This window comes from Anguilla anguilla, chromosome 18 (genome assembly GCF_013347855.1).
Source record: "Anguilla anguilla isolate fAngAng1 chromosome 18, fAngAng1.pri, whole genome shotgun sequence".
In the NCBI taxonomy this organism is placed as follows: Eukaryota; Metazoa; Chordata; class Actinopteri; order Anguilliformes; family Anguillidae; genus Anguilla; species Anguilla anguilla.
The window spans coordinates 28,072,354-28,089,425 of NC_049218.1; the positions used below are offsets into that span (position 1 = coordinate 28,072,354).

A 17,072-nucleotide genomic window follows, 5' to 3' on the forward strand; every position below is an offset into this window, starting at 1 on the left:
GCCTTCATGACGTAGTCATCGGATGCTGTTGCGCGCATCTTCTGTGTCCTCGTAGCTCCGTAGTCTCGTTTTGAATTCGGCAAAAGGCATTGTCACGTCACTTTGTGTGACATGAATAGTGAACGGTTTGAATGAGGAACCTAGAATTCTTCCCTTCTCCTTGACAAAACGGAAATCCGAACATAACACAATGAACTTTAAAATCGACAGCAAGTTCATTTTATGTACTTGTATGTTTAATATCAGTCAGCAACACATATAACCAATTGATTCTCGTTTTTCGATTTATGTTTTTAAAATGAATATCAAACACTCATTCTTGCTTTTTAATTTCTATTCCTCAAATTAAGTCTCACTCATAGGCCTTTAAGGGTTGAAGATGCAGAAACTGCAAAGACGGCCACAGACCAAAACACGGCTGGGGACAATTGCCCACACTTGTGAGAGAAGTGTGAAGTAGTTTTAGTTCTTTTTATCACCCTAATTACCGTGTTCATACTCAAAACAGGGTGATTGACAGCTGAAGGAACTGTGCTGTTTGCGCTTTTAGCTGCATTTTTTGATGCTATACCTGCATTTAGGTTAGGGAACAACAGGCGCACAATTGTAAAGCGTCACATGCCCAAAATTTCACAAAAAAGTGCATTAATTTACTAAGTTCCCTGGCTGCTGATTCTGGATCCGGTTTGCCTTTTCTCATACTGTATATGGTGAATTGTGATGTCACAACTCTCAATTATAACGATTGCATGTTTGAGCGATTGCGATTTAATTGTAGACTATTTGACATCATCCGTAGACCACGCTTTTTAGTGTGAGTCTCATTCATTTGAGTAGGGTCTAGGAAGTTGCCTGCTTCCACGCAGCCAATGTGGTGGGCAAATGGTTTTCTCCCATTTATGGTTGTTGGTATTGCACTCATTGGCTGAAGTATGTGAGCAGGCATGTCAAACAAGGTTGTTGCTTACAATAAATACGCTATTTTTGTGAAATTACGTATGTACACCTGTGATTTCTCTTTTTTGGCTGTGCACGATCATGTTCTTTAAAATCCGATAATTTTAAGCCTCCGGTAGGATAGTTTAATATTTCCCACCTGGCAAGGCTGCCGTCGTGGGTTATTCCTTACACGTACGACGGGCTGCCAAGGCGAAGCCGAGGGCCGGTTAACCAGCCCCATAGTAGCCTATGTTACTTTCCAATTACGGGCCAGCCCGGAGGGGTTATTCCACTTACAGTGTGGGCTAACCCGTTATTTAAGAAATTTTCATGTAAATTTACAGTAATTTACTGGCAGCAGTTTCGCCAGTAAAGTTCTGCTTTTTTACAGCATTGTTACTGTATTTCAATATTACAGTAAATTACTGCACTCCAAATACAGTATATTACTGTATTTTCCTTAGATTTACAGTACTTTACTGGCAGCAGTTTCGACAGGAAAGTGGTGTTTTTAACAGCATTGCTGCTGTATTGTCAGACTACAATACATTACTGTACTCCAAATATGCTGCATTGTTGCTGTAATCAATTCAGTTATAGTTTCACTGCATTTGTAGTAAAATAATGTATTCATCACAAGATGATTACTGTTTTAAAAAGTGTGAACTTGCTATTTCAAACATCATGAAACAGTCAGTCAGTCAAAAATACTCTCTTATTTCACAATTCAGTTTTTCACAAAGTGCTTGAATTTTTGAAAATCAACAAAAATAAATGCAAAGTGATTAAATGTATTCTTACTTTTTTATTTCAGTTTTTCAAAAAGTAAAGTGCTTGGAATTTCAAAAATCAGCAAAAATAGCTGCAATGTGATTAAAAAGAAACTTATTTGGAGTACAAAGTCCAAACAGATTGCCTTAAGGTCAACTCAAATCCTGATCTCCTTGACTGTAGAACACACTAAACAAAAACTTAAGTGAAAACATATACAGTGCCCTCCATAATGTTTGGGGCAACGACCCATCATTTATTTATTTGCCTTTATTTATTTATTTGTTATAAAAAAGGGTATTTACATCCATATCGGGTGAACCTAGCAGTAATTAAATTTGAATATCAGCAACCTTAGAAAAACATTAGACAAAGTCCCACTGAAAGTCCATAAATTTCTTCATGAAGGTGCACACATGAGGATTAAGAGATGTCTGTTTTTTCTGGACCACCTTCCCAGAACGCTTGCTACTGACCTTCCCCTGCCGAGCTTTGGACCCACGCTCTGGGTTAATACCAATAAAGAATCTGCAAAGCAAAACAGTAAAATTTATTAATTTGATTAATTATTTGCAAAATAATCTGGAAAATGAGCCACAATGGCTAAACCTTCAAATGTTCAATGTTCAAATTGATATTTGAAAGGATTATGCTACCTCTGGATGAACTCCAATGTGCAGCAAGCACCATCCTGATACTTCAGGTTGAAGTTATAGAAGCAGGAAACCAGTGTGGCAAACCCCAATGTGAAAGACTCCCCCTCAGTCAACACTTGGCTCTCTATGGTCACCATCCAGCAACTTGTCTGTTCCATCGGACCTATAATTAGATAATTATTAATTAAACAAACAGGAAAAGAACACACGTATTGCATGTGTTTTGTGAAAATAGTCAACATGGTTTATTTCTCATATAATTACAGATCACAAAGTTACATATCACTGACAAAATGTGGTTTTACTCAAGTGTGACAAAGATCACATGGGCCTTCTAGGCCCTGTGGTGTGGCCACATGGTCAAGGAAAAGTTAAATTAAACATACACATGCATACCGAGAACAATCAATCGAGGACTGTCAGGCAAAGTCAAGGACCTCTCAACGTCAGCAGCAGAGGCAGAAATATATGAAATTAAACACATTTTAATATTATTAGGAATACAGTGCCCTCCATAATGTTTGGGACAAAGACCCATCATTTATTGATTTGCCTCTGTACTCCACAATTTGAGATTTGTAATAAAAAAGGGTATTTACATCCATATCGGGTGAACCGTGTATGAATTACAGACCTTTTTATACATAATCCCCCCAATTTTAGGGCACCATGCTTGGGACACAGCAATGTTACAGTGCACATCATAAATGAGTACACCCTCTCTGAAAAATGGAAATCCAGCTTTATCGCTTTACAAATAAAAACGATTTGGGGTTCCTATATTATGTAGTGCTTCAGCAATACTGCAATGCTAAACAGGAAAGTATGTTTTATTTAACCAACATTATAAAAAGCCATGTTGCAAATGAGTACACCCCCTCTGAGCAAAATTTGTTTATGCTTCTAAATTATGACCATCACAAAAAAGAAAACAAAATTGACATCTATTAAACATATACTTAACCGCAACATAGAAAGATATGTCATCAATAACTGTAAAATCAGTGAATTAGTCAACATTGAGTGATGTTTGATGGGGTGTGCTGAGCAACATCAAAATTCAATTGAGCACCTTTGGGTCCTTGTTAGACTTGATATGTTTCACTGGTATCTGGTAAACCAGTGTTGCTGAAACACTACATCATACAGTTACCCCAAATATTTTTATTTGTAAAGAGATACAGCTGGATTTCCATTTATGATGATCACTGTATGTAAAGGAAAGTAGTCATGTTTAGTATTTGGTCAATGTCAAGGCCAAGAGGCGCCACCTCCCACCCCGGTGACCATAGACTGTAGCCCCTACTGTAGCTTAGTCCTCTGCAGTAATCAGGAAGTGACGAAAACTATACCTCATTGGTCCACAACAAATATTACAAGTGACCAAATGACACAATAAATCATGAAATCGACCCATGGAGAGTCATAAGACGAATAAAATACACATATTGTGACTATTTGTTCTTGTGAGAAAAAATTATTGACTTTGTATTTTGACCGCATTTGTACCGTAGATTTACATGGAAACCGGATATGAAAACACCTATACTGGAGCCAACCGCAGCGGCGCTATTGAACAACCAGGAACAACAAGACCAGGAAATGAGCTTCAAAAACGAAGTCTGGTTTTGGCCGCTTGGTTAAGTCACATTGCACAGATTCCAGAGGGTAATTATCTTCAGGGAGATGGGTGCATATCCACACCGCTACTTACTCCTGATGCAGAATAAGAACAGAATTTTTGCAAGTGTGCATATTTATGCAAATTTGTTTCAGTGTGACAAATATGCAGTAATAGAAGAAATCAGGAAAGTGGCAAATATGTTTTCATGACACTGTATATTTTGTTCAAGGAGCAAAACTGGTTTTAATAACCTATTCCAAGCCAGCAGTGAAACACTGAATATACACTGTATTTGAACAAAAATGTAAATTATAAAAATGATTTCACATCAGGGAAAGGTTGAGGATATGTCTACATGGGGCACTCTTTCAGATACAGTTAGTTTGAGATAATTATGTGCTTTGGTTAATGATTAGCAAGCCTTTCAATATCTTACCTATAGTTCAACAATAACAACGACAACCATCATCGTCATCCTAATAATAATAATCATCATAATAATAATAGTCAGAGTCATAGGCCAAACCTTCGGCTAACCAAAATCAACTGTTTGGAACATCATTAAGAAGAAAGAGAGCACTGGTGAGAGTCTGGTAAACGAAGTAAGACCTCGGTCGGTCCTCGGAATAAAAAGTTCAGTCCGTTTGAGTAGTGAGTGAATCTCGAAGTCCAATCTATCTTCACCGAGGAGAAAACGGCTGTTGGTCAACAACAAATTAAGATGTATTGCAGAGGCTAGATAGAATCCATGTGTAGCTACAACGTCAGCCAGAAGCTCAACCATGGCTATGGTGAATGCATCCTTCCATTATCCTTCTTTACTTAAACACGGCACTGCGGTGTAATTCAACAAAAATTCACACTTAAAATTTGATAGTTAAGACAGAATATTAGTTGCGTTTGAAGACGTCTAATCTCCGTTGCTCCTTTAACCACCTTCTATCCCCATCGGTGGGATTACTTCTATCTCCTTATAAAAAATACAATCCCTCAAAAGTTTGTGCGTTCACTTTATAAAGGTAAAACAGAGCAACATTAACTCTCCAAGCTTGCTTGCTTGCATTCCGTTTTAAAAAAAAAAACAGTAAAGCGTTTATTTTAGTTTTATAAAGTCGCTTTAAATTACTGTCATTTCCCACATTTGTAAGATATCACTCAATTTCCTTTCAGTTAAAACCTTTTTTACACGGTCTGTGGTTAAAACTAGCAAGTAGGCACCGTGTACTCCCTATAGCGCATGATTCTGTATTTGGTCCTAGAGGGGGTAAGAGCAATGACAGCACTGACGACAATTCCGACACCCCCTCCGTCTGCGATATAAGCGGATGAGCAGGCGCTCTCCATCTCCTCTGCGCCGAACGCAAATAGTAGCCGGGAATACAGGTAGGAAATGCGGGAATGATATAATGCGACATCACTGTATTTCTTTAACAAATTCGGTTGAGAAAAATATTTCACCGGACGGTGTTGCACATGATGGTATTTTAGAAACCTTGCATCTGGGAACAAGCTAGTGATGTATGAGGACGACATTGTGCTACTTTGACAGAAAGCAACCTGAGTCGGGCATAGATGAGATATGGCGTCGCGATGGAGGGGCGGGATTGGACAACTTAATCCTGCAGCTAGACGCCTCGCTGATCTCCTCCGCTACAGCATGCTCACATTAAACCCATTTCCACATTCTTAGCGTTTTAAATAATGTCTGGTGATTTACATGCTTCGTTGGTACCTGGACCACTTTTATTTGTAATTGGTTGGCCTGAACGTAATACACAATCTTTGGTTTTATTTAGAACTGCGACTATTATAAGGTTGCATGCCAGAAAAATGTGGTTCGGCATAATCAAATTGACGCGTTGTAGAAATGGTCCAAGCCTGGATAACTGTGGTTACGTCGGAAATTATGGACGCAATGTGCCACACGATGCCCTAACGTAAGCGAACATTTGCTTTACGTAGGACGCAGGTGACTAGCCAGCAGCACTTAGCAGGTAATAGCAAGTTCACGTTAGCGAGATGGGCTAAACTCTGTTGAGGTTGTGTTTTGTTGTCTGGAGGAGTGTGGGCTGTACACAACACTGCAAGTTAGTCTGTTGATGTTGGTATACGGATCTTGTTTTTTATGTTTGTTTTTTTTTTTAAGGTTAGGCTGTTTTAGTAAAACAGTGTAATGACAACTGAGATCATTTCCTGGGATACTTAACTGTTGTTTGTCATATGTCTACTACTGCAATAATCTCATTGAGATTTCATTCATAGTAGTAAATCATCGTCTTCGTGATGTGCATGTTTTTAAACTGTTTATTTAAAAAAAGATAACACTTTACAAATGCCTAAGAGAGTGATGGTTATTATAGCTAATGGATATCTTCACAACTGGCTGCTGTTCTCAGTGATGACCAGAATAAGATAACCACAAAATGGTGAGTTCTGTGACCGATGAAGCGCTGACAAAAGAAGGGGTAAAAAGATCTACTTAACAAATGGAAAGCATGCGCCGTATATGTAGCGGAGGAACAGAGTGTGGCTGAGTAAGGGCAGTCTCCTTAGTACAGGAGGAGAGGGAGTGGCTGAGTAAGGGCAGTCTCCTTAGTACAGTAAAAGAGGAAGTGGCTGAGTAAGGGCAGTCTCCTTAGTACAGGAGGAGAGGGAGTGGCTGAGTAAGGGCAGTCTCCTTAGTACAGGAGGAGAGGGAGTGGCTGAGTAAGGGCAGTCTCCTCAGTGCAGGAGGAGCAGAGTGTGGATGATTAAGGGCGTTCTCCTTAGTGCAGGAGGAGCAGAGTGTGGCTGGTTAAGGGAGTTCTCCTTAGTGCAGGAGGAGCAGAGTGTGGATGATTAAGGGCGTTCTCCTCAGTGCAGGAGGAGCATAGTGTGGATGATTAAGGGCGTTCTCCTTAGTGCTGGAGGAGCAGAGTGTGGCTGGTTAAGGGAGTTCTCCTTAGTGCAGGAGGAGCAGAGTGTGGATGATTAAGGGCGTTCTCCTTAGTGCAGGAGGAGGAGAGAGTGGATGATTAAGGGCGGTCTCCTCAGTGCAGGAGGAGCAGAGTGTGGATGATTAAGGGCAGTCACCTTAGTGCAGGAGGTGCAGAGTGTGGCTGGTTAAGGGAGTTCTGCTTAGTGCAGGAGGTGCACAGTGTGGCTGATTAAGGGCCGTCTCCTTAGTGCAGGAGGTGCAGAGTGTGGCTGATTAAGGGCAGTCTGCTTAGTATAGGAGGAGCAGAGTGTGACTGATTAAGGGCATTCTGCTTAGTATAGGAGGAGCAGAGTGTGGCTGATTAAGGGAGGTCTCCTTAGTGCAGGAGGAGCAGAGTGTGACTGATTAAGGGCATTCTGCTTAGTATAGGAGGAGCAGAGTGTGGCTGATTAAGGGAGGTCTCCTTAGTGCAGGAGGAGCAGAGTGTGGCTGATTAAGGGCGGTCTCCTTAGTGCAGGAGGAGCAGAGTGTGGCTGGTTAAGGGAGTTCTCCTTAGTGCAGGAGGTGCAGAGTGTGGCTGATTAAGGGAGTTCTGCTTAGTGCAGGAGGTGCAGAGTGTGGCTGATTAAGGGAGGTATCCTTAGTGTAGGAGGAGCAGAGTGTGGCTGATTAAGGGCGGTCTCCTTAGTGCAGGAGGTGCAGAGTGTGGCTGATTAAGGGCAGTCTCCTTAGTACAGTAAAAGAGGGAGTGGCTGAGTAAGGGCCGTCTCCTTAGTGCAGGAGGTGCAGAGTGTGGCTGATTAAGGGCAGTCTCCTTAGTACAGTAGGAGAGGGATTGTTGGAGTGTTGTCTGCTGCTAGAGATGATGGCTAGGAGCAAGACCCACGAGTGCCTGAGGCAAATTATCTCATATTCACCTTGTTTCAGCTCGTTAGTGTATTAGCATTTCTGTAATATGAATTACATTCAGTCTTCCTGCGTTTGGCCTCACACAGCAGTTATTGCATAGCCAGTTTAACACTGTCCATATTGTACAGTAAATTCGTTTTGAAATCTGGAATTCAAATTTCCCTGGTGTTATCTTGGTGAACTGGATTAGTGGCTGAAGTGCTCCAATGGGACCTGGTTATTGTGTCTTAGTTTGATGGAGAAGCAGTCTCATGTGGATTTACTTTACATTCATAACTCACTGAGTGCTTTTGTGTTTTGTGTTCAGGAGACTTTTCAGAATCGGCGTTGTCTTGAATCGGATTCTCAGCAATGGGCAAGGAGAAACTGCACATCAACATTGTGGTCATTGGCCACGTGGACTCTGGCAAGTCCACCACCACCGGACACCTCATCTACAAGTGCGGCGGCATCGACAAGAGGACCATCGAGAAGTTTGAGAAGGAAGCCGCTGAAGTAGGAAACGCGCGTGTCCCCCGCTAGGCCTCCTCTCAAACAGAAGTGGCTTCCTCCTGTCATAGTGCAGACCTGAGGGGTTGTCCGATTTACTGTGACGTCTCTAGAACCAGATACATAATCATAACCTGGGACTGTACATATTATTTTATCTAGAATAATTTTATTTTCTAACAAAAACAAAAATATTCTGGAAATACGTGTGCTCCTGGGTGGCACACCCTGATAAGACACCGACACTGTTCCACTTTTGAGGATGGCCCCCTGGGTCCAGCAGCGGGCCTAACCCAGGGAAGGAGGAGCAGTGCCCCCTCGGGTCACCCACAGCCTGCCTGTGGCAGCAGTGCCTGAAATCCACTCCAGAGCAGAGCATGCGCTGTGCAGCTGGTGGTACGCACATGCTGACATGCACATGTGCTCCAGTATGACATGCTGCCATGCACATGCGCTCCAGTACGACACGCTCACATGCACTCCAGTGTGACACGCTGACATTCGCTCCAGAACGACATTCTGACATGCACATGCGCGACATGCTGACATGCACATGCGCTCCAGTGCGACACGCTGACATTCGCTCCAGTACGACATTCTGACATGCACATGCGCGACATGCTGACATGCACACGCGCTCCAGTGCGACACGCTGACATGCGCTCCAGTGCGACTTGCTGACATGCACATGCAGTCCAGTGCAACCCGCTCACATGCACATGCACTCCAGCGTGACACGCTGACATGCACATGCGCTCCAGTGCGACATGCTGACATGCACATGCGCTCCAGTGCGACATGCTGACATGCACATGTGCTCCAGTACGACACGCTGACATGCGCTCCAGCGCGACACGCTGACATGCACATGCGCTCCAGTACGACACGCTGACATGCACATGCGCTCCAGTGCGACTAGCTGACATGCACATGCAGTCCAGTGCAACACGCTCACATGCACATGCGCTCCAGCCCAACACGCTCATATGCACATGCGCTCCATTGCGACATGCTGACATGCACATGCGCTCCAGTGCGACATGCTGACATGCACATGCGCTCCAGTGCGACATGCTGACATGCACATGCGCTCCAGTACGACACGCTCACATGCACTCCAGTGTGACACGCTGACATTCGCTCCAGTACGACATTCTGACATGCACATGCGCGACACGCTGACATGCACATGCGCTCCAGTGCGACTTGCTGACATGCACATGCAGTCCAGTGCAACCTGCTCACATGCACATGCACTCCAGCGTGACACGCTGACATGCACATGCGCTCCAGTGCAACATGCTGACATGCACATGCGCTCCAGTGCGACATGCTGACATGCACATGCGCTCCAGTACGACACGCTCACATGCGCTCCAGTGTGACACGCTAACATGCACATGCGTTCCAGCGCGACATGCTGACATGCACATGCGCTGCAGTACGACACGCTCACATGCGCTCCAGTGCGACACGCTAGCATGCACATGCACTCCAGTGCGACATGCTGACATGCACATGCACTCCAGCCCCACACGCTCACATGCGCATGCGCTCCAGTGCGACATGCTGACATGCACATGCAGTCCAGTGGGACATGCTGACATGCGCTCCAGCCTGACACGCTCACATGCGTCTGCACTCTTTCCAGTGTTCTGTCGCCTGTAGCACACATCTTTGTGTTTGCTGTTTTTGCGCCAGATGGGCAAGGGCTCCTTCAAGTACGCCTGGGTGTTGGACAAGCTGAAGGCCGAGCGGGAGCGCGGTATCACCATCGACATCTCCCTGTGGAAGTTTGAGACCAGCAAGTACTACGTCACCATCATCGATGCCCCTGGGCACAGGGACTTCATCAAGAACATGATCACAGGCACCTCCCAGGTCCGTCTGCATCTCTGTCACTGCCATTTCCCAGGTTTTTATTGGTCAGAAGCAGCACAGGCATCACATATGATGTCAGTAGCACATGACCTGGGTATTAATACCGGAGCCTAAATGATTTGTGGTGGTGGGATTTAAAAATCCACATCCAGAATAATAATACAAACAGAACTTGGCCAGCAGCCATGAATTAGAGCTGTTTGAAGGGTCTTAAGGTAGGCTGTATCCACCTGTTGAAGCAAAGCTGCGCCATTTGTTTTTATGGAGAGACAAGTGTGGGTTTGGCCCCAGTTAGTAGATAATGTCACAGTGTGTCTGATCGATTTTGAGAATGCGTGCCGTGGACCCAACGCAGAAGCTGCTCGTCCGGGGTGGATAGAGAACATTTATGACTCATATGCATCACAATGGGCTTAATGCATATTACAAAGGTCTCATTTTCCCAGCTAACTAGCAATGTAGCCTGTTTACTACTTTGTATTCTTTTCATAGATATATCCACACTGACGACTCTTAGCCATCATTGACAAGAAACTATTCTTGTTCTGTGCTTTTTTTCCCTGTAAGGTGTAAGTTGGACAAACAGGATAAATAGCTAACCAGGTATCTAATGTTGGTCTTCTGGCACTTTCGCCTGACCTGTGCGCTTGTATTTAGGTCCTCACAGTCAGACCTGTATATCATGTAAATCGTTAATATTTCTGCTGATGTTTTGGGTGGATAGAGAGACCATAGCTTATTATTAGTGCTTTTCATATTTAGAGTAAGTTCTTGGGAGCCAAATCAATTTATTGTTTTCCCAGAATATTACAATTACAGATTTTGTGAAACTATATGCACATCTCTGGGCTCAAAACTGAATTTAAAGGTATAATGGGCACACCTGTATGTAAATGAACGCAGCATGCATTTCTGTCTTTCCTTTTTTCTACTTATGAAATGCCTGTGTGGCCGATGCAGCAGGACCACTTTGAAAACGTCACCGTTCCATCATAATCGCTGCTGTTTAAGTAAACATCCATTGTAATCGATAGCAAAGTCCACCTGGATTGTAGCGGGCAGAGCAGTGGGCATATTTATACTAATCTGGCAGAAAGAAAATCACAGCCCCACCTTCACTTGTGCTGTGGTTGTTTATGCTGAAAATAGGGGGAAGATTTTCACTTCTGCGGTGTTGGCACCCCTGATGTCGACTTTGTGCGTGATTACAATTTCAGTCATTATTGCCGAAGAAATTAATTGACGATGTCATTTTTAAAAACTTGATGAAACTCCCCCTCCCTCACCCAGGCGGACTGCGCGGTGCTGATCGTGGCAGCGGGGGTGGGCGAGTTCGAGGCGGGCATCTCGAAGAACGGGCAGACGCGGGAGCACGCCCTGCTGGCCTACACGCTGGGCGTCAAGCAGCTCATCGTGGGCATCAACAAGATGGACTCCACCGAGCCCAACTACAGCCAGAAGCGCTACGAGGAGATCGTCAAGGAAGTCAGCACCTACATCAAGAAGATCGGCTACAACCCCGACACGGTGGCCTTCGTGCCCATCTCCGGCTGGAACGGGGACAACATGCTGGAGTCCAGCCCAAACGTGAGCACAGGCCCAGTCCCAACAAGATTCCCCAAGATTCTCCTGTAATACTCTATGATGAACTGGACTGAATTTACATTAATGCCTGAATTGACTGAAGAGGACCGAACCCAGCCTGTACTGGTTTACAGGTGCTTTCTCCCAGTTTATTCACTGCAGTGCTCTCTCTTTAGATGACCTGGTTTAAGGGCTGGAAGATCACGAGGAAGGACGGCAACGCGTCCGGGACCACCCTGCTGGAGGCCCTGGACGCCATCCAGCCCCCGTCCCGCCCCACAGACAAACCCCTGCGCCTGCCGCTGCAGGATGTCTACAAGATCGGCGGTGAGGGGCTTAAAAAGCAGGGGGGAGGGGGGTATGTGGGCGGCCTGTGTCTGAGGCAGGGTGTTGGAGTGGCCATGAATTCATTTTGGGAAAGTGGGGAACTAAGCGAGTAATAATGCATTCAAGCAACTAAACTGAAGTCTGAAATTACACTTATGAATAATTAATTAATAATACGTTTATGAATAGTAATGACATGAGACATGAGGTTCAGTGCAAATTAGTATTTTTATTATTAAATTCCGAGAGAGAAGCAGTCAGGTCTTATTTTGAAGCACCCCTGTTGAAGGAGGAATCCCGCCTATGACATTTTGGGATGTGGGAATGACTTGTACGGTTTTGTGATGCCACACCTTTAACTGGGTGTGCCAGGCATTGGGACGGTGCCAGTGGGCCGCGTGGAGACGGGCCTGCTGAAGCCCGGCATGGTGGTGACCTTTGCCCCCGTTAACTTGACGACGGAGGTGAAGTCGGTGGAGATGCACCACGAGGCGCTGACCGAGGCACTGCCGGGCGACAACGTGGGCTTCAACGTCAAGAACGTCTCCGTCAAGGACATCCGCCGCGGCAACGTGGCCGGGGACAGCAAGAACGACCCGCCCCAGGAGGCCGCCAACTTCACCGCGCAGGTGACCCCCCAAGGCTGCCACAATGCCAAAATCAGCAGCACTCATATCATCCAAATCCAGAGTTACTGTCCATAGAACATAGAGCAGCACTCTTATCATCCAAATCCAAAGTTACTGTCCATAGAACATAGAGCAGCACTCTTATCATCCAAATCCAGAGTTACTGTCCATAGAACATAGAGCAGCACTCTTATCATCCAAATCCAGAGTCATAGAGTTACTGTCCATAGAACATAGAGCAGCACTCTTATCACCCAAATCCAGAGTTACTGTCCATAGAACATAGGGCAGCACTCTTATCATCTAAATCCAGAGTTACTGTCCATAGAACATAGACCAGCATTCTTATCATCCAAATCCAGAGTTACTGTCCATAGAACATAGAGCAGCACTCTTATCATCCAAATCCAGAGTCATAGTTACTGTCCATAGAACATAGAGCAGCACTCTTATCATCCAAATCCAGAGTCATAGAGTTACTGTCCGTAGAACATAGAGCAGCACTCTTATCATCCAAATCCAGAGTCATAGAGTTACTATCCATAGAACATAGAGCAGCACTCTTATCATCCAAATCCAGAGTCATAGAGTTACTGTCCATAGAACATAGAGCAGCACTCTTATCGTCCAAATCCAGTTACTGTCCATAGAACATAGAACAGCACTCTTATCATCCAAATCCAGAGTCTTAGAGTTACTGTCCATAGAATATAGATAAAAAATTTGCCTTTGGAATGTTTGGGTATTTAAAAAAAGCACAGTACACGCATACCAATAAAAGCAGTGAGGACATTTCTGTTAATGAAAATAGAAATGTCATATCAACTAGCCCAGACCACCCTGTCCCTGCACAATTATACCTGTTTTTGGAGGCCCCCAGCCAGTTTAATAAATGACTCTTGAATAAGAGAAATGTAGATACTGGCAGCAGTGTAAGAGGACTTGAACGTGTTGAGGATGAGGTGGGGGTCCAAGACAGCTGGAATGCACAGTGGTGTTGGCCTTTTCCAGGTGATCATCCTGAACCACCCGGGCCAGATCAGCGCCGGCTACGCCCCGGTGCTGGACTGCCACACCGCCCACATCGCCTGCAAGTTCGCCGAGCTCAAGGAGAAGATCGACCGCCGCTCGGGCAAGAAGCTGGAGGACAACCCCAAGTCGCTCAAGTCTGGCGACGCCGCCATCGTGGACATGGTCCCGGGGAAGCCCATGTGCGTGGAGAGCTTCTCCGAGTACCCTCCGCTCGGTAAGTCCCGCCCACTGCCTCAGCCTGGGGAACACTGGGCTACACAGCTCAGCCAGTCACAAACATTCATAATACTTGATGTATGGGCCTTATGCTAGTCACAAACATACACAATGCCTGATGTATGCGCCTTATTCAATGTTAATGGGAACTTCCCATTAGCCACTGACCCCTACTGGAGAAGGAGAGTTTGCAGCTGTGAAATTGGCTGGTTCAGTTAAATATAAAGTGGTTTTGTGAGCAGTTGGCTCTTAAAGTACCTAGGGTGAGTTCAGTCTGAACAGCAGCAAACACACTGCTTTAGTCATTAGAGTCCTGGGATCATTACTGATCAGTCATTCAGGACCCAAGTGAAACGGTGGCACCTCCTATGGAACCCGGAGCTGTTAGTCTTTTTTTTACCGGGGGAAACATGTCCAGTAGCAACACTGTTCTGTACGGTATTCTCCTGTACAAGCACGAGTGTCATCCAGGCTTCTCGCAGTTTCACGTTTCCGCCTTGCGTGAACAGCTCAAAGGGGTGATCAGCCTTACTCATGCTCTCCTTGCCTTCCCAGGGCGCTTTGCGGTGCGCGACATGCGTCAGACCGTGGCCGTCGGCGTCATCAAGGGCGTGGAGAAGAAGGCGCCCACCACCGGCAAGGTCACCAAGTCAGCCCAGAAGGCCCAGAAGGCCAAATGAACGTTGTGCCGCGCTGCCGACTCCCGGGTCACGCGTGGCAGGACGACCGGCTCCCAGCTCTGCTCTCTGATTGGCCGCTTCCGCTCCATTGTCAAAGACTGGTTAATTATTACAATGCATCGCAAAACTATCAGAAGGAAAAAAAATTAGAACATAAAACCGGGATATTTGTGATGACCATCAGTTTTTCGTACCATTGCACATGGCTTCTTCTGTTTATTAGGCTAGTTAATTTCTTCTGAAGGTGTACTTGTCATTGGGACCGTGACCATGAACACCTCCATGTGTGAGAAGCGTTAAGATGGCTGAAGGCCTTAGAGCCAGGCCTCTCTGGTCTAGTCTTCACATTCACTTGCTTTTTGTGTTTGTTTGCCATTAGTAGATGTTCAGTTTGTTGAAATACTAACTTAAATCGCTTCAGTAGATAAAAGTGAATGATATGCTCTGTTTGAACTGTGAATTGAAGAAATAAAAAAATGCCTCGCATATATTCCCAATACCAGCCGCATGCAATCATCAGGCACGCTTTATATTACAGCCCGACCAACATGGGATTTTTGAGACCAATGCCGATACCGATTTTATATACGGGAAAAATTCACCGATTTCCGATACGGCGGCCGATATAGTGAATTTTTGAGCTGTAATGAAAATAGACATTTTCTATGTGGATTGTGCACCGATTTTGCACCGATATGACTACGCAAAGGTACTCAGAAGACTGCTGTCTTAACCCCTTAGCGCACATGCCAAATCTGGCCAATCCTTGCCCATTTAGGGGGTACCCTATTTAAAGCTTTATAACTCCAGATGTGAACACCACAGAGACTTGAAAAATGGCTCAAATGAAGCAAGACATTTGTAACACAATACTAGCTTAGATTAATTTATATTTATAATAATGTAAAATAAAGTGCCACACATGCAATTGTCTAGGAAAAAAATCGAATTTGCTCTTTTTTAGTTCGCAATGAAATACTGGGTGATTGCATATATACAGCAGGTTAAAGTATATGTCCTGGATCAAAAACTTCTTGACCACAAGTTCATAAAATATAAGGGTGGATATGTAGAACTACTAAAGATCTATGAAGCACAAAATAAGCAGTGTACCTAGCATCTCCAAATCTACCCAAAATGTCTACACTATGCCTTGCTGTAAATCACAACAAATTCACGTATTTCACTACAAATCAACAGTTTTTACTCAAGAAACTCACTGTTGCATCATTTTCAGCATAGTTGTTGTGTATCATCTAATAATGAAACTAAAACAAAGTGTTTCTATTTTCAACTCATACTTTGGTTGCAGTAGCACTGAATTTCTGAGTTCAGTAATCTCGGCACACCGCGTGCCGAGCACTAGGGGCTTTGCGCTAAACAAATAACTTTATTAAAGAATATTTAACATTATTGTATTGCTATTATAATATTAACATTATTAACATTGTCAACCAATTTTAGAAATGAACACTGAGAAAATAGTTCCAGGTCGCATGAGTCTTGTTGATGTTGTGGGCAGCGAGAAGCACTAGATAAAGTGCTAGGGGCGCCCATGTGTCAGTGCTAAAAAAACATGTAAAAAAAATTATCGGTCCTACATATCGGCCACATGTCCTCCTTGACTACCGATACCAATATGGTCCAAAAATGCAAACATCGGCCGTCCAATATATTGGTCAGACTCTACATTATATTGTTGAAATCTTCACGTGTGTCGCACTTTGAGATATGCTGTTGCTTGCTCCTGCGCTCAAACTTTTATTGGCATCAAACCAGGCACCTTATGGTTTTAACTATGGGCCAAAAGGCATTCTACATGACATTAAAGATGTTTTAACTATGGTCCAAAAGGCATTCTACGTGACATTAAAGATGATTTAACTATAGGCCAAATGGCATTCTACATGACAAGATGATTTAACTGCTGACCAGTCCTGGATTTTTAAAAACTGCTATAGTACAGAATAAGTGCTACAGTATGGAAAACTTCTTGTGTGTTTCACTGCATGTGGAGGTGAAACTATTAAATCTTGCTTCTCTTAAAAATGCAATCATTTGCTTTCTCAAAACATGCTATCATTCTTCCACAGTCTTTACTTCATATTATTTAATCACTTCCTGATCCAACGTCCCTGCTCTTAGTGTGCTGCTTGTACCATGTTAAACCATAACCATAGAGTCTAGTTTTTAAACTATCCAGAATTTAAAACTGTCCACATTGCTGGGACTGCATGCTTCAGAATTCCAAATGAACCTACGTTGGTTAAGTCCTCAACCTAGGTTCATTAGTGGGATACCAAGCCAATCTCTCTCTGTCCTCACTGTCTAGTTGATGTACTACATTTTCTGTGAATTATTTTTTAAAGTGCTTTATTACATTTTCACGCCCATTACATGTTTCAGATTCTCACAAAA

The 17,072-nt window shown here is 44.1% G+C and overlaps 1 protein-coding gene across 2 annotated transcripts; it reads left to right on the plus strand.

Annotated features, from left to right (window-relative positions):
• Positions 1-5,282: 5,282 nt before the first annotated feature.
• On the plus strand, positions 5,283-15,153 carry eef1a1a (eukaryotic translation elongation factor 1 alpha 1a). Of its 2 annotated transcripts, XM_035401064.1 has the most exons (8): positions 5,283-5,373; positions 8,124-8,311; positions 10,007-10,186; positions 11,477-11,773; positions 11,947-12,097; positions 12,470-12,726; positions 13,738-13,972; positions 14,530-15,153. In XM_035401064.1, exons 2-8 carry the CDS (start codon positions 8,168-8,170, stop codon positions 14,652-14,654), a joined length of 1,389 nt encoding a protein of 462 aa, XP_035256955.1. In that variant the 5' UTR covers positions 5,283-5,373; positions 8,124-8,167; the 3' UTR covers positions 14,655-15,153. The 2 variants fall into 2 exon arrangements, with proteins under 2 accessions (XP_035256955.1, XP_035256956.1); XM_035401065.1 differs by lacking the exons at positions 5,283-5,373; positions 8,124-8,311 and adding an exon at positions 8,368-8,701.
• Positions 15,154-17,072: the final 1,919 nt, after the last annotated feature.